Consider the following 24,714-nt stretch of genomic DNA (forward strand, 5'->3'; position numbering starts at 1 on the left):
TTTTGTATTTTTAGTAGAGACAGGGTTTCACTATGTTGGCTACGCTGGTCTTGAACTCCTAACGTCAGGTGATCCTCCTGCCTCAGCCTCCCAAAATGCTGGGATTACAAGAATGAGCCACCACACCTGGCCCTATTCTCTCCTTTAGGAGAGAGTCAGTAAGTTAGCTTATACTCAAGAGAAGGAACCTACATAGGACATGAATACCAGGAGCCAGAGATCATTAGGGACCGCTTTAGAAGCTGCTGACCATCTGACATACCCAGGTGAAAGAACCCTGTGGAGGAGCTCATATGACAAGGAACTGGGGCTTGCCAAAACCACCTGAGTGTATATTAGCTATCTGCTAATATATATTAAGGCATACATTATTAACAAGTTCTTTTAGTTTCCTCTGTGATGCTTACTTGTTAAACCACAACAGGCTGAATTTCAGAAAATTTCATTTTCTGCATGGATATGGTCTGGCTCGGGAAAGGAGAGAGGGAAAGGGGAAATAATGGACAATGGGCAAAACAGTCACCTACTAAAGCCCTCTGAAGACCACCAAACTAACCCAGGTCTAAGTAGGATGAAACTTTACACCAGGGGTGTCCAATCTTTCAGCTTTCCTGGGCCATATTGCAAGAAGAACTGCCTTGAGCCACACTTAAAATAAACTAACACCAACAATAGCTGATGATCTTTTAAAAAATTGCAAAAACACTCAAAATGTGTTAAGAAAATTTACAAATTTGTCTTGGGCCACATTCAAAGCCATCCTGGGCCGCATGTGGCCTGCAGGCCTTGGGTTGGAAACCCTTGATCTAGACTCATGAAGAGGAGGGGAAGCTATGATGAACAGGTCCAATGGCTACCAGATTTTGGATAACATGACAGGGCAACAGTGTCCCTGGGAAAAACATTTTACAGCAAAGTAACATTTACCTGCCCTTGACTCTACTCTCTCCCAACATACAGAAGGACAGACAGACTCAGTACCTGCATGCACACATTCAGGGAAGCTTCAGTCTGGGATAATGACAGAGATCAAGACCTTTATATGTGAAGCTCTTATTTTAATCCTTAGGCCCTTACTCTAGAATTATACTGTAGACGACTTTAAAGGAAGATGAGAAGGGTAATAATCATCAAATTATGTTTGGCAATAGTAAAACAAATATTATGGGTCTTTATTACCTAGGTGAATCGCCTTTCTAAAATTCTATATATAAACTTTATATTAAATTTTTTAATGCCAAAGCAAAATATGAATTATATTTAACATACTTTTACTGAAATGAACTCACTGCTTGTAATCTCTTTTGCCCCATGAAGAGCACTTGTGTTTTCTATTCCTAATAATGCAAGTATCTCCTGCTAAGTTTTTGAAGATGGAAGGAGTTAAAACAAGATTAACTGAAAGAAAGAAATCACTTAGTTATATTTTATGTACTAGACCTCCTAACCTGGACTAGTTATATTTTCCATGCAACAAATGGAATTTCCATAATTTGCACAAATATAATTGGCTAGAGTATTTGGTAAATAGCCCTCTGTTGGTTGAAGTACTGGTGGTGAAGAACAGAATCTAAGAATCATCATTAAAAATGCCTGGCCAGGAGCAGTGGCTCACACCTGTAATCCCAGCACTTTGGGAGGCCAAGGTGGGCAGATCACATTAGGAGATTGAGACCATCCTTGCCAACATGGTGAAACCCCGTCTCTGCTAAAAATATAAAAATTAGCTGGTCATGGTGTCGCATGCTTATAGTCCCAGCTACTCAGAAGGCTGAGACAGGAGATCCCTTGAACCCAGGAGGTGGAGGTTGCAGTGAGCCGAGATCAGAGATCATGCCACTGCACTCCAGCCTGGTGGCAGAGCAAGATTCCATCTCAAAAAAAAAAAAAAAAAAAAAAAAAGCCTAAGCAAGTTGTAGCTATCTAAGAAGTAGATGGATAGCTTTACAAACTGTTATGACTCAGTTAAGTCTTAAAAAAATCACTTTAGAATTAGGTCCAAATAAACACTGTAGAACAAGCAATGCTAAATTACCCTTTCAGAGGTTCTCTTGGTGCTAGGGATTAAGAAAACTCTGAAAGATCCGTTTTCTCAATACAGGCTATATCACCATTGGCATCAAATGGAACCAGAGATCCCACTATGTTTTCTTTTAAAAGAGTGCTGGCAACTTCATTTTTAAGAATTTGGCATGGAACTGTGATTTTCAGCTTGGGAGGTAATCCTAATCAAAAGACAAGCTTTCAAGAATGAAGCATGGTATCATTACACCAATTACTCTGAGTACAGAACAATATTTCTTAAGGATATCCAACTGCCGTGGGAAGACACTGTTTACCCTATTCAGAGGATTAAAAAAGGCAGTTCTTATTTTTAAGCCTTTCGCAAAACCTCAGTTCCATAAAGGAAGCACTAATCCCCATAAATCCATTATCACAAACAAAATATAATGGTTGTTGATCAAGATAAATGCAAGCTGCATATGTTTTCCAGAAAAGTTCTGAAATGAGGCTGATCCTGAAATCCTGGGAAAGGCAGGTGAAGGACAATCAGAGAAGGTGTCCCTTGCTGTGCACAAAGACAGTAAGTAAAACTTCTCGCTCACTACCGCTTACTGATGTTTGAGGGAGCTCCATGCACTTGCAATCAGGAGACTCAGTTGCATGGCTCTGTGACTTTTTTCTTTTTCCTGTCCGATCATAGAGGAATCAGGACCCTGGGAACATTTTTCTCCCCAAAAATGAAAAGGATTTTGGCATGAGTCCGTCACAGGTGAAGGCATTAAGGTGCAGCAAACAGCAATGACTTGCCCAAACTCACAGCCCATGGCATAACTAGAATGCAAATCTGGGCCCGTCAGACTGTAAAAGTCCTCACTAGCTTTTCAGTTTTCTCAATAGCAAATAGAGAAATAACGACGATATCCACACAGCAGTGTTCCCGGAAACTTGGGAGGGTGAGATTCGGACCAAGCAGCGGAAAGGTGCTTCCTAAAGCGAGGAAGGGGAGTGCAAAATGATTCCCCCCGAGCGGAGACGAAGAGCTGGACTGCAGCCCCCGCCCCAGAAGACCCCTAAGCCCTCCATCCCAAGTCTCCCATCCAGGCTGCACGCGACGCTGCAAACCCCCCAGTGGCTAGCGCGGCCCAGCGGGGAGGGGAAGGGGGCACTGCAAAAACGGGGCGCGCGCACTGCATCCCCACTCACCTGTCAGCAGGGCCGCGCCAGCGGCGCAGGCGCAGGGCAGGCGGTCGCGCGCGGAGTCTGCACCTGGGTCCCACACCTCCCTCACGGTGACGGTCCTCTTCTTTCCACAGTCCCCGACCGGGAGCGGGTCCGAGTACCGCTTCCGCCCCCTGACGCCGAAGGTTGTCACATGACCGAAGCGGCGGGGAGCAGGCAGGGGCGTCATGTGATCACTCGCCGGCGACGGCTGATGACGCAAGAGCCCGCGCTCACTTTGCAGCCATAGGCGAAGGGGGATGAGGAAAGGAGGTGGGTCCAGGTGGGGGAAGTTGGTGTGGCACCAGACGGAGACAGCTCAGGCAGCCAGGTAGGGCGAAAGCGGGGGGCAGCGTTGGGGAGGGTGGTGGGAGTTGTCGCCTCCCTCAGGGGCGCTCCACGGGGACCCAGAGCCGGGAGTCCGTCGACCTGGGTCATGGTTGTGGCACTTTTCACGCCACAATAGTGAGTCTGGGACAGTTTACCCTCCAGTCCGAGACGCCATCTCCATCCTTTACCCCCAGGTGCGGAGGGTAGGGGCAAGACCACGGATTTTTGATCCAAATAGATCTAGTTTGAACTGACTTTAAAAGCAAGGCCACGGGCAGGTCATTTGAATAAACTATGGACCTCTTTCCTCTTCGCTTATGTAGATTGCACTGAGAATTGGCGATAAGGAGAATGAAGTGCCGGGACACCAGTTTATGGCATTCTAGGTGACCTAGAAATGATGATGTCTGTTGTTATTTTTGTTACTTGCCAAATCTTTATTGATCCCCGATTTTGTGTAAGAAACTGCTTTATATGCAATAGAATATATCAGGGTTCTAGTTTTAAGAAGTTCTCAGAATAAAGGAGCTGCAGACATGTGAACAAATAGCTGTGATGTGTTTCATAGTAAGAGTATGTTGTGTGTATGTGCACGTGATATGGATAATGGTAGCATGAGGGTAGGAACAGGCGATTGTATGAGAGAAGGATTCAGAGAGAGGGGTATATCCTTGCATGTTGAAAAAGGAGAGACAGCTTTTGCTGACTTGTACAAGGCTCCCACGGATTTAAAGGAAATCAACATACTGTCTATAAATAACATGCAGAGAAAAAAACTCAGGAAATGCACAGCCTTGTTCTAAACTTTCTTGGAGATCATAGGTACTGGGAAGAAAAGATTAGTGTTATTAGCTGGGGAGGTATCCAAGAGAGATTGATTTAAACCAGTTATTCTCACCTGACGCCCTCTTGACATTTTAGGCTAGATTTCTTTTTTGCTGTGGGGTTGTGATGAGGACTGTCCTGTGTACAGTAGGATGTTTAAGAGCATCCCTGGCCTCTGCTTACTAGATGCCAACCGTAATGTCTACAGATACTGCTAAATGTCCCTTAGGAGAAGGGTAAACATCTTTCTTGGTTGAGAACCACTTAAACCAAGCGATGAAAGACGGTGTCTTAGTCAATTTGGGATTCTATAACAGAATGCCATAAACTAGGTAGCTTATGAACAACAGAAATTTATTTCTCACAATTCTGGAGGCTGGAAAATACAAGGTCAAGGTGCCAGCAGATTTGATGTCTGGTGAGGGCCTGTTTCCTGGTTCATAGGTGGCTTCTGGCTGTGTCCTGACATGGTGGGATGGCAAAGCAGCTCTCTGGAGCATCTTTTAAAAGGGCACTAATTTTACTCATGAAGGTGGGTTGGATCACCTCCCAAAAAAGCCCAGCTCCTAATACTATCACCTTGGGAGTTAGGATTTCAACATATAAATTTTGGGTGACACTAAGACTTTAACATATGGGTGAGGTGTGGGCAGATAGAAAACTGAAAAGAGGGCCAGGCATGGTGGATCACGCCTGTAATCCCAGCACTTTGGGAGGCCGAGGCGGGCGAATCAAGACCAGCCCTGCCAACATAGCAAAATCCCATCTCTACTAAAAATACAAAAAAATAAAATTAACCAGCATGTCCTGGTACACACCTGTAATCCCAGCTACTTGGGAGGCAGAGGCAGGAGAATCCCCTGAACCCAGGAAGTGGAGGTTGTAGTGAGCTAAGATCAGGCCATTGCACTCCAGCTTGGGTGACAGAGCAAGACTGCCTCAAAAAAAAAAAAAAAAGGAAAGAAAGAAAAGAAAATTGAAGAGAAGGTTTTCTCACAGTGGGAGCAGGATGAACAAAGTCCTTTTTTTCCCTTTTGGAGACAGCATCTCACTATTGCCCAGGCTAGAGTGTGGTAGTGTGATCATAACTCACTGCAGCCTCAGACTCCTGGGCTCTAGGTGTCCTCCCACCTCAGCCTCCCAAGAAGTTAGGACAGTAGGTACAAGCCACCATGTCTGTGTAAGTTTAAATATTTTTTTTTTTTTAGAGATGGGATCTTGCTGTGTTGCCCAGGCTGGTTTTGAACTCCTGGCCTCAAGCAATCTTCCTCCCTTGCCCTCCCAAAGTGCTAGGATTATGGGCATGAGCCACCATGCCCAGCCTGAACAAAGTGTGGAGCTCGGATTAAGACTGTTGGGTATGAATGGGAGAATGAAAGAAGAGAGCTGTGCATTTGACTGAGGCAGACAGTTTATTCATTTATTGACTATTTTCAGAGCACTAGCTGTGAAGCACAGTGAACATCTTTCAAGATAATCACTAACAAAGTAGAGTGAATGCCAAAGGCTTTAATTATATTAAAGAAGGTGCTGGTAGAGTCAGAGAACAGAGTTGTCTTTGCCTTGTACTTAGCGTATTTATTGGGAGAAATTGAGAAAAGTATGTCTATTCCATCTTTCTGCACCATCCATTGTCTTTGCTTCTCAATCCAATCTCAGTCTTAATCTTTTCCCTGCTCCGGAATTACAGAAGAGCAGGATCATTTTTTCCTTGGTCCTCTGCAAGAGTGAAGTTTCACTCAAGGAATGTGAGTTTTGCATTCATGCAAATAGTGACAGCCACCATTTGGTAGATACTTTCCATTTGTACTGAATTGCATTAATCTTCTTAGATATTATGTCTTTGTTCAGGCTGCTATAACAGAATATCATAGTTTGGGTGGCTTAAACAACAGAAATTTATTTCTTGCAGTTCTGGAGGCCAGAAGTTCAAGATCAGGTTGCCAGCATAGTTGAATTCTGGTGAGGACTTTCTTCTTGGCTTGTAGATGACTGCCCTCTTTCAGTGTCTTCACGTAGTCGGGACAGAGAGATAGAGCAATCCCTGGCATCTCTTCCTTTTCTTTTCTTTTCTTTCTTTCTTTTTTTTTTTTTTTTTTGCAAGACAGGGTCTCGCTCTGCTGCCCAGGCTGGAATGCAGTGGCGTGATCATGGCTCATTGCAGCTTCAACCTCCCGGCTCAAGCAATCCTATCACATCTCCTCCTAAGGAGCTATGATTACAGGCATGCACCACCACACCCAGCTAACATTTTATTTTCAGTAAAGACAGGGTCTCACTTTGTTGCCCAGGCTGGTCTTGAACTTCTGGGTTCAAGCCATCCCCACATTGGCCTCTCAAAGTGCTGAGATTATAGGCTAGGCATGAGCCACCTTGTCCAGCCAAACTAACCAGATCTTACATAATTAGTACACATGTGCCTAGTGCTTATCATGTGGGACAGTGCAGACTATAGAACGTTTTCATCACGGAAAGTTCTATTGGACAGTGCTGACCTAGTCAATTTAGACTTACACTAGAATCAAGAGTGACTTGAAAACTGAATACTTCTGCCAAGCATGGTAGCTCACGCCTGTAATCCTAGCACTTTGGGAGGCCAAGGTGGGTGGATCATTTGTGGTCAGGAGTTCAAGACCAGCCTGGTCAACATGGTAAAACCCCCTCTTTACTAAAAATACAAAAATTAGCTGGGTGTGGAGGTGGGTGCCTGTAATCCCAGCTACTAGGGAGGCTGAGGCAGAAGAATTGCTTGAACCTGGGAGGCAGAGGTTGCAGTGAGCCAAGATCACACCATTGCCACTCCAGCCTGAAGGACAAGAGCGAAACTCCATCTCAAAAAAAGAAAAAAAAGAAAAGAAAAGAAAACTGAATATTTGAATTATATCATTTGGTCCTTGCAGGTATGTGGTTTTTGATTAATAGATAGTCCTGCAACAGATAAACCCCAGAAATCTAAATGGCTTTGCCCAGTTGAATTTTCTTTCATGCATGGAGCCTTATAGGTGAGTAGTTTTCCTGCAAGCAGTGATGTAGGGCCCTAGGCTCCTTCCATCTGGTAATTCTCCATTGTCAGTATGTAGCTTTACTAAGGTCATTGTGCTTGCCTGCATCAAGCTATCAAATGGGAAAGTGTGGGTTTTCATAAATGAAGCCTGGAAATGGCTCACATTTTATTAACTTGGGTGCAGTCATGGGCCACATCTAACGTCAAGGAAGGCTGCAAAATGTGGTGCATGTATAAGTATATGACTAGGTTGAAGAGGAAATGGGTTTGGTGGGCACCTAACCAGCATTTGTTACGAGTGTTTGGTCTTTAGCCTGCCCTGGGAAATAGTCTCAAGAAACAGTCCTAGCAGTTTGCTGTTGCATTTACTGTAAGAATATTTGTGAGGATTATTTTTTCAGTATAACTCATTATCTCATATATGATGATCCATACTTGCCTTGATTGCCATGGAAAGCTTAATATTTTCTTGAGTTCCTAGTGTACTTTTTTCTTTATGGAAAAAGTAACTGTCACTTTTTGTTTTGATTTTTAGGAAGCTCACTGCCGAATGTGTATACAAGTATAGTACTGTGTAGAATCCTTTTTTTTTTTTTCCCCATACGGAGTCTCGCTCTGTGATCTGAGCTTACTGCAACCGTTGCCACCCTGGTTCAAGCAATTCTTCTGCTTCAGCCTCCCGAGTAGCTGGGACTACAGGTGTGCACCATCACATCATGCCTGGCTAATTTTTGTATTTTCAGTAGAAATAGGGTTTCACCATGTTGGCCAGACTGGTCTTGAACTCCTGACGTCTAGTGATCCACCGCCTCAGCCTCCCAAAGTGCTGGGATTACAGGGGTGAACCACCACCCCAGGCCCCCTGTGTAGAATTGCAAAGTGTGTATGACTGCATTATAACTTCCTCATGTGCTTGGTTTGCCCTTAAATTTCTGTATTTTGATCCTGATTTTTCTGACTTTGTTTTTTTTTCCATTTTTTGGTTTATGTTTATATTTATATTGTGTAAAATGTTTCAACTTGTTTGGTATAATAAAGTGAGGTTGTAAACAAGCAGTCTCTTTCTCCAAAATGCAAATGTTTGAAAATTATCATTGGCTTTCATTCCTATTCGTATATTCTCTTTTTTGGTGTGAAACCATAAAATCCCAGAAAAGAACACAAGAGCCCTTGTTTCATCACCCAGAGTTTAACATCTTTAACATTTTGCCATATTTGTTTCAGGTCTTGATTTTTAAGATGAAGTTTTTTTTTTTTTTTTTTTTTAGACGGAGTTTTGCTCTCGTTACCCAGGCTGGAGTGCAATGGCGCGATCTCGGCTCACCGCAACCTCTGCCTCCTGGGTTCAGGCAATTCTCCTGCCTCAGCCTCCTGAGTAGCTGGGATTACAGGCACGCGCCACCATGCCCAGCTAATTTTTCGTATTTTTAGTAGAGACAGGGTTTCACTATGTTGACCAGGATGGTCTCGATCTCTTGACCTTGTGATCCACCCTTCTCGGCCTCCCAAAGTGCTGGGATTACAGGCGTGAGCCACCACGCCCGGCCCCAAGATGAAGTTTTAAAAATACATTGAGCTCAAAGTCCCGTGATGACTCCTAGATCAAAAGAATGAAATCGATTTATCATCCCATTCCTTTGTCCCTGTGTGCCAGGCAAAGAGAACTCATCTCATAGTTTACTACCTTACTGTCTTACAGCTTCCTTCATCTGAATGGCTCTCCCTGATAATTTAGACCTTTCCAAATCCTGAATACCTGTTATGGTCCGGCTTAAGTGCCTTTGTTTCCACAAAGCCTGTTGTACCTATAATCCTTTCCTTTTTTGAACATCATAGTTTGGTGGGTTGTGTAATCGCCTTCTTTTTTCAACTCCATAGTACTTGGTTCGTACTTTTAATATGGCACTTGTTCTCTGCCAAGCTTGTTTCGAGGAGTTGTGACAGAAAGGAGTTGCATTTATTGTAAAATATCAGATAGTTAAGGATATGTGAAATGTATGTTTTGTCTCGGTGAAAAGTAGAATCTGTGGTTTGAAAAATATGTTTGCATTGTATTGTAGAAAGCTTTGGATACTGTGCTGATTATGTTGAATTTTATTATGTAGGCAGCAGGGAGTTAAGACCAATCCTTCCTACTTTTTTCCGTCTTTCTTACTGGCATCTCTGTCTTATTAGCAAGATCAAAGACCTTAAGGTGGAAGCATGCCTGGGTTATTGAAGGACTAGCAATGGCCAGATATGTAGAACAATGGTGTTCAAAGTGCAGTTCTTGGATCAGCAAAATCCACAGTACTTGGAAATTTGTTAGAAATGCAGATTCTGAGGTCCCCCCCAGACATACTGAATCAGAAATTCTGAGGGTGAGGTCCAGAAATCAGTGTTTTAATGGGCCCATGAGGTGATTCTAATATGCTGACCCTGCATGTCTCCTAGATATTTCAGAGTTAGAATTACATAGAGGACTTGTTAAAACATAGATTGTTGGGGCCTGAGAATTTCATTTCTGAAGTTTATAGGTGATACTGGTGATGCTTGGTCAGGAACCATTTGGGGAACCATTGTTGTTGGTTATTATGAAGCTCTTTGGCCACTGCTCCTGGTGAGTCAGGAAATCCTTAGGAGTTTTTGAGCAGAGAAGTCACATCATCTTATGTACATTTTCAAAGGTTACTCTGGCTGCTGTGTTGAGAATTGGGTGGAAGAGGCAAGACAGAGAGCAGAGAGACCAGGTAGGAGGTTGTTGGAGTAATTCAGGCAGGAGATGATGGTTTGAATCACAGTGGTATCAGTAGAATTGGTGAGAGGGGTTGGATTCTGGAGACATTTTGACTGCAGAGATGACAAAATTGGTGGTGAGTTTGGTATAGGATATGAGGGGAGGAGGAGAAGGATCAAGTGCGCACCAAGATTTTTGGTCCATGAAATGGAAGGATGGAGTTGCTATTTGTAAGATGGGGCAGGTTGCAAAAGAAATAGGTTTGGGAGAGGGGTAAGGCAGGAGAGAAGGAATATGGGCCTTCCATATTGGACATTTTAAGTTCTGGAGTGATCTTGCCAATGGTATTTAGATGGAATGGGCCTAGCCTGGAACACTAGGTGGATGGGAGAGGATGGAAAAGAGAGATCAGAGCACTGAGCCCTGGGCGTGCCACCTGTACTATGGTTTTGGAGAGATGCGCCGTTTTAGGTGCTGGGGATACACAGACAGTATTCTACTCATTCCTTCTTTCAGCAAGCCTTTGTTGAATGGCCACTATGTGGCATGCGTAGTAGGTGCTTGGAATACAGCAGTGAACAAAACAGAAAAAGTCTGAAAGTCTGTAATTTTAAGGAACTTACAGTGTAACTGGGGACTAGAGACCATAAACCTAATAAATAAAAGAATGTTGTGTTCCTACCTTGAGGAAAGATAAAGCAGAAGCAGAAGGATGGGAATGCCTGGGGGTGGAGTTTCGGAGGGCTTGCATGGTATATCAGAAGGCCAGGGAAGGCCTTACTGATGAGGTGATACTCCAAGGGAGACCTTAGGGAAGTCAGGGAATTGACCTAGTAGATATCTAGCGGACACGTATCCTGGCAGAGGGAACCAGGACGGCATAGCCCTGAGGCAGGGCTGTATTTGATTTGGGGATAGAAGGAGAAGAATTCTGAATTTTGGATTCTGAATCCTGGGGCCCTCCAGCATTTGGAGCTCTAGGAGATGGAGAGGAACCAGTAAAGGAGAATGAGAACAAGAACAAGGGAGGCAGGAGCGGAAAGTGCATCAGGGAGTGATTAACTGTTGCATGCTGCTGGCTGATAGGTCAAAGGAGATAAGGGCTGAGCATTGATAATGAATTTAACATTAGGTCTTGTCAAGTGACCTTGACAAGAGCAGTTGCAGTGAAGTGGTAGAGATGGAAACCTCGTGGGAGTGGGTTCAAGAGAGAATGGAAGGAGAGGATGTGGAGACAAATGTAGACAAACCTAGAGAGGAGTTTTGCTCTAAGGCTGAGTGGAGAAATGGGGCTGGTAACCAGAGGGGTAGGTGGGAGGAAAGTCGGAGGATGTTTTTGAGATGGGAGAAGTAAGGGTGTATTTGCTGAAGGGAATGTTTCAGTGGAGAGGGAAAATGTAATGGTGCAGGAAAGCGGGGAGACTTGCTGGGAGAATGTCTTGGAGTAGGGAGGGAGAGCTGGGATCTAGTGGGTAACTGGAGTAGAGGTGGTCTTATCTAGGAACAACAGTTTATTCATTTTAACAGGACAGAAGGCAGAGTGTATGAGAACTGATACTGATAGGTGGGGAGGTAAGTGGTGGGAGCTTGCAAAATCTCTCTTCTGACTGCTTCTGTTTCCTCAGGAAATTAGGAAACAAGATCTTTCATTGAGAGGGAGGAGGAGGTGTTGGAAGTTTGTAGTGAGTGGAGTCGTAAAGGAGCATAACAGAATCAGGAAAAGTCAAGTATTGTCTTGAGTTACGTACTCTGCAACGATTTGTGCTGTTCATTCCTACCTGCTTTTTCCTTTGCCTGAATGCCCTTCTCCATTACTCTTCCATTTGTTAAACTTCGTCCTTTATCCTTTAAGCTTGGTTCTATGTTGCCTTCTCTGATCTGGTCAGGCAAAGTTGAGCATTTTCTTATCTGTACCTCAGTTTTACAGTAACTCTCATGTTGCTTTAATTATTGAGTTTGTTTTATGTCTGTCTCTCCTGCTCAATGGTGAACCCCTGGGAGTAGAGGCTGATTTTTTTTTTTTTTTTTTTTTTTTGAGACTGAGTCTTGCTCTGTCACCCAGGTTGAAGTGCAGTGGTGCGGTCTCAGCTCACTGCAACCTCTGCCTCCCAGGTTCAAATGATTCTCCTCCCCAGCCTCCTGAGTAGATGGGATTACAGGCGCCTGCCACCATGCCCTCCTAATTTTTGTATTTTTAGTAGAAACAGGGTTTCGCCATGTTGGCCACACTGGTCTCAAACTCCTGACCTCAGGTGATTGTCCTGCCTCGGCCTCCTAAAGTGCTGGGATTGCAGGTGTGAGCCACCGTGCCTGCCCAGAGACTGAACATCTTTAGTGCCTGGCTCATGATAGGTTTTCATCAAATTAGAATAACAAAATGATGCTTTAAAAGGAAAGCCTTTCTCATCTTGAAAACTGTGATATTCTCATGCTAAAGGAAGTGTCTGGCACTTAAGGAGATACTAAATATTTGAATTGACAATGAGTTGTACTCTGGGTGTTTGCGGTAAACAAACACTTCAAATTAGAAATCTTATGTATCTCTGTATCTTACGTGTCTCTATGCCCTTCTATTTTCATATCCTGTGTATTTTTGAATGGGTCTCATGATTGACGTGGTAGGTACGCAATACTTATGAGTGAAATGAATGAATGAACCTAGTTTAAAAGGACTAATAACAGAGAAACCACAATAGTAGTTCAGCTGTGAGATGAAGGTGATAGCAATGATGAGGATGAAAATGCCAGAGATACTGCACAGTTCCCCACTTAGGTGGGGCAGAAGGGAAGGTTCTAATGATAATTAATTGTGTACTGTGTGCTATACCATACCATGATTATTCCTTCCCGTTTTAAAGATGGTAAACTTGAGATTCAGAGATGGTTAGCAGTTTTCATGTTATGTCTATCTGATTCCATGAAAATACCCCCTTTTCTGCTGCCATGCAGCCTTGATAATAGCCCTCGCATCCCTTTACAGCTATTAATTCTCCCCACATTTCTGGTTGGCTTCAGTGGATCGAATTTCAAATGGCCTCTGAATTAAGCAAAGATGTCCTTTTGTAGGCAGCTTTACATTGCTTTACTAAGCTTAAAGAAAATGTGGTTGAAGATAGAGATTAGGAAGTGTTAAATATGAAGGTAATAACTGAAACTGTTACAGTGGATGTGCTACCAGAAGACAAGTATATAGAAAAATTCTGCTTTTACTGACTCTGGGATCTCACCAAGTCTATTAATCTGTTTGAAGCTAGAGGAACTGGCAGGAATACAGATTTTCTCTCTTTTTTTTTTTTTTTTTTTTTACAGTTTGCAGAATTCAATACACATATATGTTGGATAGTTTAAAAATTATGAGTTTTCAAAATAGTTTACTAATCAACTATTTTATTAGTATTTTTTTCCTTTTGGAAAATTGCATCATATGAGTGGTGTACTTTTTCTAACCCGTTTATCTTGTTGGCCTTTAAGAATGGTGCTGTTGTTGACTTCTTCACAGAATCAGGCTCTCTTTTAGAAGAGGGAATATTCCTCCAAAAACTGAGGATACTTACCTTCCACATATATTGAGTCCATCTGTGTTTTGTGGCCAGGTGGGTGGCACAATGATTTGGTGTCTTTTCTACAGGCTATACCTAACGGGATATTTGTGGGATACATTTATGGGATATTGGATATATTTGTATGAATGTTTACAGCAGTTTTATGAATATTTTCCAATGCAGTTATTCTGACTTACGAAACTTGTTTTATTGTTTGAAAATATAGGTAATAATTTCAAGATGCCAGGACGTTCCAATTCAAATTCAGGATCAACTGGTTTCATCTCCTTCAGTGGTGTAGAGTCTGCTCTCTCCTCCTTGAAAAACTTCCAAGCCTGTATCAACTCTGGTATGGACACGGCTTCTAGCGTTGCTTTGGATCTTGTGGAAACTCAGAGTAAGTAAAATTAAGACTTCTTTTGTGTCTACTTTGAGGTAACACTGTGTGGTGGTATCAGTCTAGGGGTACCTTTTAAGTATCCTTGGGGTAATGATTTAACCCCTTTAGGCATCTGTTTTCTCATCTTGTTCTACATACCGCAGCAAGGTACTGAGGGTGAAATGAGATTGATTCATTTATGTATGTTCAGTTAAGTTCTGCTATAAACTGCAGTAGAAATTTATGGGCAAAGATATGAAGATCCTGACCTCAAGGAACATACAATCTAAAGTATATGACATTTGTGAACTGTAAGGTATATAAATTTATTGTGATATTGTTATTTTCCAGTAGTTTTTACTTTGTTAATACTTGATTTCCCAGTAACTAGACGAAGCTTATGCTAGGGATACCAGCAAAGGAAGACCTCAACAAAAATGAGAAAAGTTCAATTTCAGTGAATTTTACCTACATTTGTCCAATCAGGAAGATCTAGAAAGATGTTATTTGCAGGCTGGGCACTGTGGCTCATGCCTGTAGTCCCACCACTTTGGGAGGCTGAGGCAGGCAGATCATGAGGTCAGGAGTTCGAGACCAGTCTGGCCAACATGATGACACCCCATCTCTGCTAAAAATACAAAAAATTAGCTGGGTGTAGTGGCAGGTGCCTGTAATCCCAGCTACTTGGGAGGCTGAGGCAGGGGAATTGCTTGAACCCAGGAGGCGGAGCTTGCAGTGAGCTGAAATTGCACCACTGCACTCCAGCCTGGGCAACAGAGCAAGACTCCACTTAAAAAAAAAAATAAAAAAAAAAAGATATTATTTGCTTTCTTTGAAGTAGAATTGTTATTTTATTTTACATATGGAGCCAGAGGAGCAGCATAATCCCTTTTTTTTTGTTTTTAACGGCATAAGTTTTGATTAATTTGTGACGTGCCTTGGTGTGGTTTTCTTTGTTTGGCCTGTCTGATGTTGTTTGAATTTTATACATCTGTCAACTTATAGTTTTTGAATCAAATTTGGAAAAATTCTGCTACTATTTCTTCAAATATATTTGTATATTCCTCCGCTCTCCTCTTGTGTGTCACTCACATTTCATGCATGTTGGATGCGTTGATATTGTCCCATAAATCAGTGGGATGTGATAGTTTTTTCCCAGTCTTTCTACTCTTTAACTTCAATTTGAATAATTTCTATTGCTAAGTTCATTCATCTTGTCTACTGCAGTGTCTAATCTGATAATTCCATTCAGTGAATTTAAAAATTTCAGATATTATATTTTTAATTGTTGAAGACATAAGAAAGAATTAAGTAGAATCTTTTTTTTTTAGTTTTCCATTTCTTCTTCATTGTGTCCATGTTTTCCTCTACATTCATGAGTATATGGAGCATGTTTATAATAGCTATTTTAATATCCTTGAATTTTAATTCTGTCATATCTGTGTGTATTATGTTGTTGAGTGTTTGGATTTTGTTTGTGTGTGTGTGTGTGTATGTGTGTGTGTGTGTGTGAGGGGGAGAGAGAGAGAGAGAGAGAGAGAGAGAGAGAGAGAGAGAGAGGGAGAGACAGAGTTTTGCTCATGTTGCCCAGGCTGGAGTACAATGATGTGATCTTGGCTCACCACAACCTCTGCCTCCCAAGTTCAAGTGATTCTCCTGCCTAAGCCTTCCGAGTAGCTGGGATTACAGGCATGCACCACCACACCTGGCTAATTTTGTATTCTTAGTAGAGATGGGGGTTTCTCCATGTTGGCCAGGCCAGGTCTCGAACTCCTGACCTCAGGTACTCTGCCTGCCTTGGCCTCCCAAAATGCTGGGATTAAGGCATGAGCCATGGTGCCCAGCCTATTGTCTTCTTCTAAACAGTGTTGGAGTTCGTTTTGGTCAGCAGCTGAGTGATTGTGGATTAGGCTGATCCTTTCCAGGCTTGTTGTTAAACTTTGTTAGGGCAAGTCTAGTGTAGCCTTTATATTGGGGCTAATTTTAGCCTTGTTACAAAGCATGGCCCTTCTGGAGTCTCTGTTGATTTCCCCAAGGGTTCAGTGAGATAGCTCTACTCTGGCTGGATGGAATTTCAGTGTCTCCTGGTGCTAGTTTCTATGTAACTGAACATCTCCATATTCTGGTAGTTTTTCACTTTATAGCTGTCAGCAGTTGTTCCTCAGCATGTTAGGATTCAGCATCAGATTCAAGAGGACCCTAGTGCAGATTCCTGGAGCACTTTATCTGCATAGCTCCCTCTCAGTGCTTTCTCTTGCAAACCCCTGCTGGTTGCCTCAGCCTCCCTGAACTCCAGTCTCTGTCTCCTCAATTCTCCAAGACTGCTGTGCTAGGCCAGGCATGGTGGCTCAAGCCTGTAATCCCAGTACTTTGGGAGACTGAGGCAGGAGGATCACCTGAGGTCAGGAGTTCGAGGCCAACATGGTAAAACCCTGTCTCCACTAAAATACAAAAATTAGCCAGGAATGGTGGCGTATGCCAGTAGTCCCAGCTACTCAGGAGGCTGAGGCAGGAGAATCTCTTGAACCTGGGAGGCGGAGGTTGCAGTGAGCCAGGTATGCTACTGCGCTCCAGCCTGGGCAACAGAGCAAGACTCTTGTCTCAAAAAAAAAAAAAAAAAAAAAAAAAATTCCCTTGGATCTCTCCTCCCTTGCGAAGGGAAAAAGGCATTGCAAGACTTTCCCAGTTTTCCCTTCTTGCAGTAGTTACAGTCCTACCCTGCCTTTGTCCCACTGTCTAAGGCTGTTGTTTCATATATTTTGTTTGGTTTTTAGTCATTCATGGCAGGAGGACCAGTTCCTAGTTATTCATTTATGGCTGACAGCAGGTATCACCCATAATCTTTTTAGTGGGTGGCCTCCAAAAGTCTTAACCCTACCTAGTTTGGGAGTATAATTTTGGTGATGATAGGTAATTTGGCTTTGATAGGTAGGCTTGGATAAAAGTCACAATAAAATCATAAACCATAAGAGAAAAGACTGGAACGTAACTGCTTTGGGAGATTATATCAGTTTTTTTCAGGATTCTCTTTGAAGACTCCTCAGAGTTTTAACTGCAGAATTTTTTTTTTCTCTTAGTTTTGTTTGTTTTAAATAAGAATTTTTTGGTGTAAAAGTACAACATAGCTTGTGCAATTTAAAGTGAATATAAATATCATTTTTGAAAGGTTCATGCTCTAAAGCAGAAGTTGGTGAAGTTTTTCTATAAAGGGCCAGATAACAAATATTTTCAGCTCTGTGGGTCATATGGTTTCTGTCACAACCTGCTGTTGTAGTGCAAAAGCCACCATAGATAGTACGTAAATGAATGGGCATAGCTGTGGTCTTATAAAACTTGATTTACAAAAATGGGCAGTGGGCCAGATTTGGCTCACAGGCTTTAGTTTGTCAACCCCTACTTTAGTGCCACAGTTTGTCATTAAGCATCTTTTAAAAGAAAGATTTATTTTTGTTATTTGGATTAATTTTACAGCAAATACTTGGTTTTGCATTTACAAAAAAAAGCTAAAGAGAAATTTGAGGCTGGGCACAGTGGCTCACACCTGTAATCCCAGCACTTTGGGAGGTCGAGGCGGGCGGAACACGAGGTCAAAAGATCGAGACAAACCTGGCCAACATGGTGAAACGTCTCTACTGAAAAATACAAAAATTAGCTGGGCATGGTGGCATGTGCCTGTAGTCCCAGCTACTTGGGAGGCTGAGGCAGGAGAATTGCTTGAACCTGGAAGACGGAGGTTGGAGAGTGAGCTGAGATTGTGCCACTGCACTCCAGCCTGGTGCCTGGTGACAGAGCAAGACTCTGTCTCAAAAAAAAAAAAGGAAACATTTGAGCAAATTATATGGAAAAAAGTGACTAAAGAACTTGGACAGATAGAGTCACCAGGAGCCTAGAATACTTATGAACTCAATACATATATGGATACATGTGCACATTCCCACACGTGCGTGCACGCGCGCACACACACACACACACACACACACACACTTTAATACCAAGAGTCGGAATAACAAAGTAGTTAACATAAACTTACCCAGTGACTATTCTGCATATGATTCAGCTCTAGGTTTTAAAGAGAACATAAACAAGTATTAAGTAATTCCTCCCTTCATAGAGTTTACCATCTTAGTGGGAAGACAAGCACATATTAAAATACCAGAACAATGAGAAAACAGAAAAGATGTTATAAAGCCACAAGTAATTAATATCACTGCTGATCTTATCAGAAAAGACATACGCTCTCAAATTTATAATGGTGAACACACATTTTTCAAAGTTCTAATTTTTTTCTTTAAAATTTTCATTTTGGCCAGGTGTGATAGCTCATGCTTGTAATCTTAGCACTTTAGGAAGCAGTTGGATCACCTCAGGTTAGGAGTTTGAGATCAGCCTGGCCAACATGACAAAACCCCATCTCTACTAAAAATACAAAACATTAACTGGGCGTGGTGGCAGATGCCTGTAAGCCCAGCTACTCGGGAAGCTGAGGCAGGAGAATCGCTTGAACCTGGGGGGCAGAGGTTGCAGTGAGCCGAGATCGTGCTACTGCGTTCTAGCCTGGGTGAAAGAGTGAAATTCTGTCTCAAAAAAAAAAAAAAAAAGGAAAAACTGTCATTGTATCATTAGCAACAAATGCTGTTAGGTGTTGTCTTGGAAATTACAGATGCGCAGGCCCACTTTCTTCATTTTTAAGAAAATGTCTTTCAGATAACCAAACCTGAATAGCCATAGTTTATCTGTGAATTGTTCTAAATTGTACTGTTTCATCAAGATCATTCTTAAATGAAACTAGCATTTGTTTTACTATGAGTGCATGGTGGAGAAGAATACAATGATCTGTGAGAGTACAACAGTTCGGTTCCACTGGTCTGATTTTTGCTAAGGCACCAGCATTTTTTCCCACAATTGATTTTGCACCATCAGTACAAATGTTCAACACAGTTGAAAAGGAAAAGCAAACAAACCAACCTAGACAAATAGCATCTTAAAATTATGATGAAAATAGGCCAGGCATGGTGGCTCACACCCGTAATCCCAGCACTTTGGGAGACCAGAGTGAGCAGATTGCTTGAGCTCAGGAGTTTGACACTAGCCTGGGGCAACACGGCAAACTAAACAAAAATTAGCCAGGAATGGTGTTGCATGCCTGTAGTCCCAGCCACTCAGAAGTCTGAGATGGGAGGATAGCTTAAGTCCAGGTGGCAGGGGTTGCAATGAGCTGAGCTGAGATCACACCACTGCACTCCAGCCTGGGCAATAGAGCCAGACCCTGTCTAAACAAAAACAACAAAAATTATAATTAAAATAGTTTTGACTCACAGACTCCCTGAAAGGGCTCAGACCACAATGAGAACCACTGGCTAATGAAACTGAGTTTGACTGCTTATGAGTAGGAGGTAGATGACATGAGAAATCCTCTGCAGAGAGAAAGCCTAGGACAACCACTCCCACTAGGGTAATTCAGCAAGAGCTTGTTAGGGGAGCAGTGTTAATGTGATACCAGACTGAGGTGCTGTAGGAGAACCTGGAGAGTAGGAAACTACTGAAGAGTAGGAAAGCACTGGGTGTTTAAGGAAATTGGAAGGTAGCTCAGCCTGTAACAGTAGATGAAAGACTTGTCCAAGGCAGCCAGTACTAAGGCAGCCAGTATCAGTACTTAAGTGCAAGCTTGATATTGAGTCCAGTCCTAACTCTGTCATGAGTTCTGTAACTTTGAATAAGATACCTGGCTCCTTTCAGCTTCTAATTTCTTATCCGTTAAATAGGATTAAAATGCCAGCTTCATAAGATTGTTGGGATTAAATAAGATAATATATGTTAACTGCAGTTAGCCACAGTGTTAATTCAGTAGCTATCATATATGATAACCAGCAATTAGTAAAATTTGAGGGTTGGAACTTAGAAGAAAGGGCTGTGATCTGAAGAGGTTAACAAAGATGGATGAGTTTGGAAGTCTGTTTAAGACTGAGTCCAGCTAAGTCACTAATTCATCAGATATGTTAGTCAAAACTACAAAGACAAATAAAGGTGTCTTCCTTTGAGTTGTTTACAGTCTAGCTAGGAAATAAAATATATATATGTCATTAAGTGGACATTGATTGCCTATAATATGACACTTTGCCAAGGAGTTTGAACCTTAGCATTGGAAGGTTTAAAGTAGAAAAAGAATATAGTAAGATCCAGTTTTAGAAAGATAAACCCCATGGCAGTACTGAGGAAGAGGGAGAGACTTCAGGTGGCCAAAGAGGAGATTATGTCCGTAGCTCAAGTGAAAAAATAACTTTGGCTATGGTATTACAACTAAGATAAAAAGGATTTGATTTGTGTGCTTTGTATCTTATACCCTCATTGTAATACAGGCATAATAGTGTAGTAGATGATTGCTTGGATTCCTATCCCAGTGCCATCCCTTATCTTTGTGACCTTGGGCAAATTCTCTATCCTGCATTTGCCTCAGGTTTCTCACTTATAAAAGGCATTATTGTGGGGATTAGTGAGATCATATTTTACAGATTACTTAGAATAGTACTAAGTGCTCAGTAAATGTTAGCTTGTTATTAGAAATTTGGTGTGCATTTGAGTTTGAGTTGACGGGTGTATTGGACAACAGTGAATGGATTGGGAGAAGTTCAAGTGCAGAAGAGCAAGTGGGAATTCCATGGATTATCTCAGAACCAAAATACTGTTTTCCTTAGTCTTATGAGATTGTTGACTTTTTTGGGGTTGCTGATTTCATTTCAAATCAGAGTGAACTTTGATAAACCAGATGATAATGATCACATGGTATCATTTTCTCACTTTGCCCTAAAATTTTCTTGCTGTTGTATTATCAAGTGATTGATAAAGGAGATTCTTGCTCCCAAGAACTTGGGATGGTGGTGTGTTTTGTTTTCTTTTTGGTTGCAGATTCCTAATTCCTATACCAGGTGTTTGTCCCTGTTCAACTTTCTAGCTTATTCGAAATGATCACCCTTGCCTGTGTTACATTAGAATATATGGTGTCCAGGCATTTAGGTTCAACACTGCCATGTTTATTCATTTTTCTCTAAATTTGTTGATATTCTGATATTACCTTCTTTATTTGACCAAACTGGGAAATGAGATTTATTACATTAGGAGATTTTTTTCAGACTACTGAAGCTTATTTTTTCAGGTTTTTGAGTTTATTATGTACTTTTCTGCTATGTTAAGCAGAATATACTGACCTAATTAACCATAATTATTTTTAAACCATCTTTAATCAGTGTTAATAAGTTCCTTAGGTTTAGTTAAGCAAATTTGAGGAATGTCCCTTCTTTAAAATGTTAATGTAACCTCAAGGATGTAAACTAGATCTTTGTAGTTTTCAAAGATGTGTCCTCTCCTTATGCCTCTCTGCCAGGGCAAGTCTGGATGGGCTTCAGAGATTTGGTTAATGCTCCACAATTCTACAAAACTGTATGTGCATGATAATTAAAAGTTCTAGCAGATTCGTGCTAAATATTTGCTGGGAACATTTAGAAGTAAAGGATTAAAATTTTCTCTATGTATTGCTTTTCCTTCTGTGACTTTGGAGCTATAGAACAGAAAGATTATAGTTACTATGGTCAGGCAGTTAATTGGATATTTGTTGAGCTATGCCACAGTATGGTGAGGATGATGAATTTGTTACATTATTTACTGGTATTCTTTTTACATGTGATATCTCATTTGATCCTAACATTAATCCTGTGAAGTAGGGACTGTTGCTGTCCCCTTTACATATGAGAAAACTGAGGCTTAGCAAAGTTACATGCTCTTTTTAAGGTCACAAAGTTAGTAAGTGTTTGAGTGGGGATTTGATTATAAGCAGTCTGACTTCATAGTTTCTGCCCTTCACCATTACACTTTCTTTTCTTTTCTTTTTTTTTTTTTTTTTTTTGAGACAGAGTTTCGCTCTTGCTACCCAGGCTGGAGTGCAATGGCGCGATCTCGGCTTACCGCAACCTCCTCCTCCTGGGTTCAGGCAATTCTCCTGCCTCAGCCTCCTGAGTAGCTGTGATTACAGGCATGTGCCACCATGCCCAGCTAATTTTTTGTATTTTTAGTAGAGACGGGGTTTCACCATGTTGACCAGGATGGTCTCGATCTCTTGACCTCGTGATGCACCCACCTCGACCTCCCAGAGTGCTGGGATTACAGGCGTGAGCCACCGTGCCTGGCACCATTACACTTTATAAAAAATGTATTGTGCCAGTATCATGACCTGTGCAGTCAAATAACGTTTAGCCATGTTTTGCTTAGATAATTTAGGTTGTTTTTTTGAGGACAATATTGTCTGATTTTTTTTTAAATACCCAATGAGGTTGCATGCTTTTTCTGAAACATCCTGTCATGGAGGTCATGTATGGTCATGGGGGGAAGGAGCTGGGACCTCTCAGGGCCTTTGTACTGACCCTAGCCTGTCTACTTTCAGTTGCTGTAATGGCAGGGAAAAAACTCCTGTCTGGCTAAGCAATAGCTGTCATGTTTGCTCTTCCTTGCATCTACAGTCCTGACTCATGAGAGTGATATGTCAAATTGACTGAGAGTCTGGTCTTACATGTATCCACAATTTGTGTTCTGGCTAAGAATCATAACCCTTTTCAATCTAGTTCCTTTTTTTCTTGCCTTAGTCCCCACCAAGCCAAAAAAACAAAGTTTTCACTGTGTGACAGTTACTTCAGAGTTTATGATGAGTAAAAAACAACCAGCAAATGAAAAATTACATGATCAGGGACCTTTACTGCCCTCATGAATAACTGACCTTTCACATTTGCAAATGTTAAGCATTTCCTTGAGAGAATAGTTTTGAATCTGGGTTCTTTGGCGTTAAGATTCTAGTTTTACTCCTGAATAAGACATTCTTAAATCTAGAAATTTAAGTATGGGTGAAAAAAAAATCTCCCAGAAAATTGTGATTATATATAACCCTATCACCCATCACCTTATTTTACGAAAAAAGGATAAGCATTTTGCTTAAATCTTTTATGTTCAAAATGTTTTAAGGCCGGTTGCAGTGGCTCATGCCTGTAATCCCAGCACTTTGAGAGGCTGAGGTGAGCAGATCTCTTGGGATCAGGAGTTCAAGATCAGCCTGGTCAACATGGTGAAACCCCATCTCTACCAAAACTACAAAAAATAGCTGGGCATGGTAGTGTGTGCCCGTAATCCTAGCTACTCGGGAGGCTGAGGCATAAGAATGGCTTGAACCCAGGAGGCAGAGGTTGCAGCGAGCTGAGGTCATGCCTCTGCACTGCAACCTAGGCAATAGAGCGAGATTCTGTCTCAAGGAAAAAAAATGTTTTGAAAATTACTTTATAATTTGATATGTCAATACTAAATACAACCAACCGGACATTTTCAGGGTTTGTGTTTTTTTTTTTTTTTTTTTTTTAGGAAGACTCACATTCTGGATTTTTCACTGTGTTGCGATACATTTCTTCATTGTAGCACTACTTTTTGTTATTAGGAGTCTAGTTAAAGTCGGGGAGGTTTCTTTTTGACCTTGTTCCTGTCCTTTGTTTCAGAGTTACTGAATAGAAGCCGTAACTAGAAGTAGGTGATTTCTAGTGGAGGGTGGTGGCCACAATGATACTAAAAATAGCAGCCCTAAGAAGCCGATGTTCACATTCTTACACAGCGTTTATAACTGGAGCCAATTATACAAGCAAAATAGCATTATAACTTAAGTAAGTGATGATTATTAAACATATGTACTTAATTATGCTGTATGTAGTACTGAAAGTCAACGGCAATGCCTACACCAGGATGTAGAGAAACAGGAAACCCTTATGTATTGTTGCTGGGAATGTAAATCAGGACAGTCATTATAGAAAACAGCATGGAGATTCCTTTAAAAATTAAAAACAGAACTACCGTATGATTAGCAATCCCAGTAATGGGTATATATCCAAAGGAAATAAAATCAGTATGTCAAAGAGGTATCTGCCTTCTCATATTCGCTGCCACGTTATTCACAATAGCCAAGATGTGGAAGCAAACCTGACTGTCTATCAGTGAATGAATGGATAAAGAAAATTGTGTTGCATACACACAATGGGTATTATACAGCCTTGAAAAAGAATGAAATACTGTCATTTGCAATAACATAGGGAAACCTGGAGGCTGTTATGCTAAGCAAAATAAGCCAGCCACAGAAAGATAAATATAATAAATCACTTGTATGTGGAATCCAAAAAAAGTTGAAGTCATAGAAGCAGAGAGTAGAATGATGGTTACTTGGGATGGGGAGGGTGGGAGGACTGGGGAAATGTAGGTCAAAGGACCTTAGGAGGAAAGAGTTCAAAAGATCTATTGTACAATGTGGTAACTATAGTTAATAACTTATATACTTGAAAATTGCTAAGAGAGTAGATTTTAAATGTTTTCACTACTAATAACTGATAGGTATGTGAGGTCATGTTAATTAGCTTGATTTAGCCATTCCATAGCGTTTACATATTTAAAAAAATATATATACACCATAAATCTATTTAATTTGTGTCAAAAATAAATTGTAAAGTGAAGATTTATATATTAACAAACAAATAAGGGATGTGAGTGAATGCCTACAGAATATGAAAAATCTAGCTTTTGAAAACTCAGTTCATTTTTGCTGATATCTTTGTGTTTCTTAGGACTGTGTTTGTGTGTTCATTTTAGTGGTAACATTGTAGACTTTATAGTTAAGCCAAGAACT

At 41.4% G+C, this 24,714-nt stretch overlaps 2 protein-coding genes across 5 annotated transcripts in view; one reads left to right on the forward strand and one right to left on the reverse strand.

Annotated features, from left to right (window-relative positions):
• Positions 1-3,388, reverse strand: part of WASHC5 (WASH complex subunit 5) — a 63,954-nt gene extending 60,566 nt beyond the window's left edge. Inside the window, exon 1 of the mRNA XM_003933716.4 lies at positions 3,208-3,388. The gene's annotated coding sequence lies outside the window, so the exon portion shown is untranslated. The remainder of the gene's footprint in view (positions 1-3,207) is intronic.
• Positions 3,389-3,448: 60 nt separating this feature from the next.
• The window catches only part of NSMCE2 (NSE2 (MMS21) homolog, SMC5-SMC6 complex SUMO ligase), a 277,542-nt gene continuing 256,276 nt past the window's right edge, over positions 3,449-24,714 (forward strand). For 3 of the 4 annotated variants that reach the window (XR_012514171.1, XR_012514172.1, XM_010344246.3), the window contains exons 1-2: positions 3,449-3,553; positions 13,866-14,036. Coding sequence is in view for 2 of the 4 variants with exons in the window: in XM_010344246.3 (XP_010342548.1) it covers positions 13,880-14,036 (157 nt within the window). In the remaining 2 variants the exon portion in view is untranslated. Of the gene's footprint in view, positions 3,554-7,401; positions 8,081-13,865; positions 14,037-24,714 lie in introns of those variants that run through there. The other variant, XM_074387113.1, reaches the window with a different exon arrangement.

Source organism: Saimiri boliviensis, chromosome 15 (genome assembly GCF_048565385.1).
Source record: "Saimiri boliviensis isolate mSaiBol1 chromosome 15, mSaiBol1.pri, whole genome shotgun sequence".
In the NCBI taxonomy this organism is placed as follows: Eukaryota; Metazoa; Chordata; class Mammalia; order Primates; family Cebidae; genus Saimiri; species Saimiri boliviensis.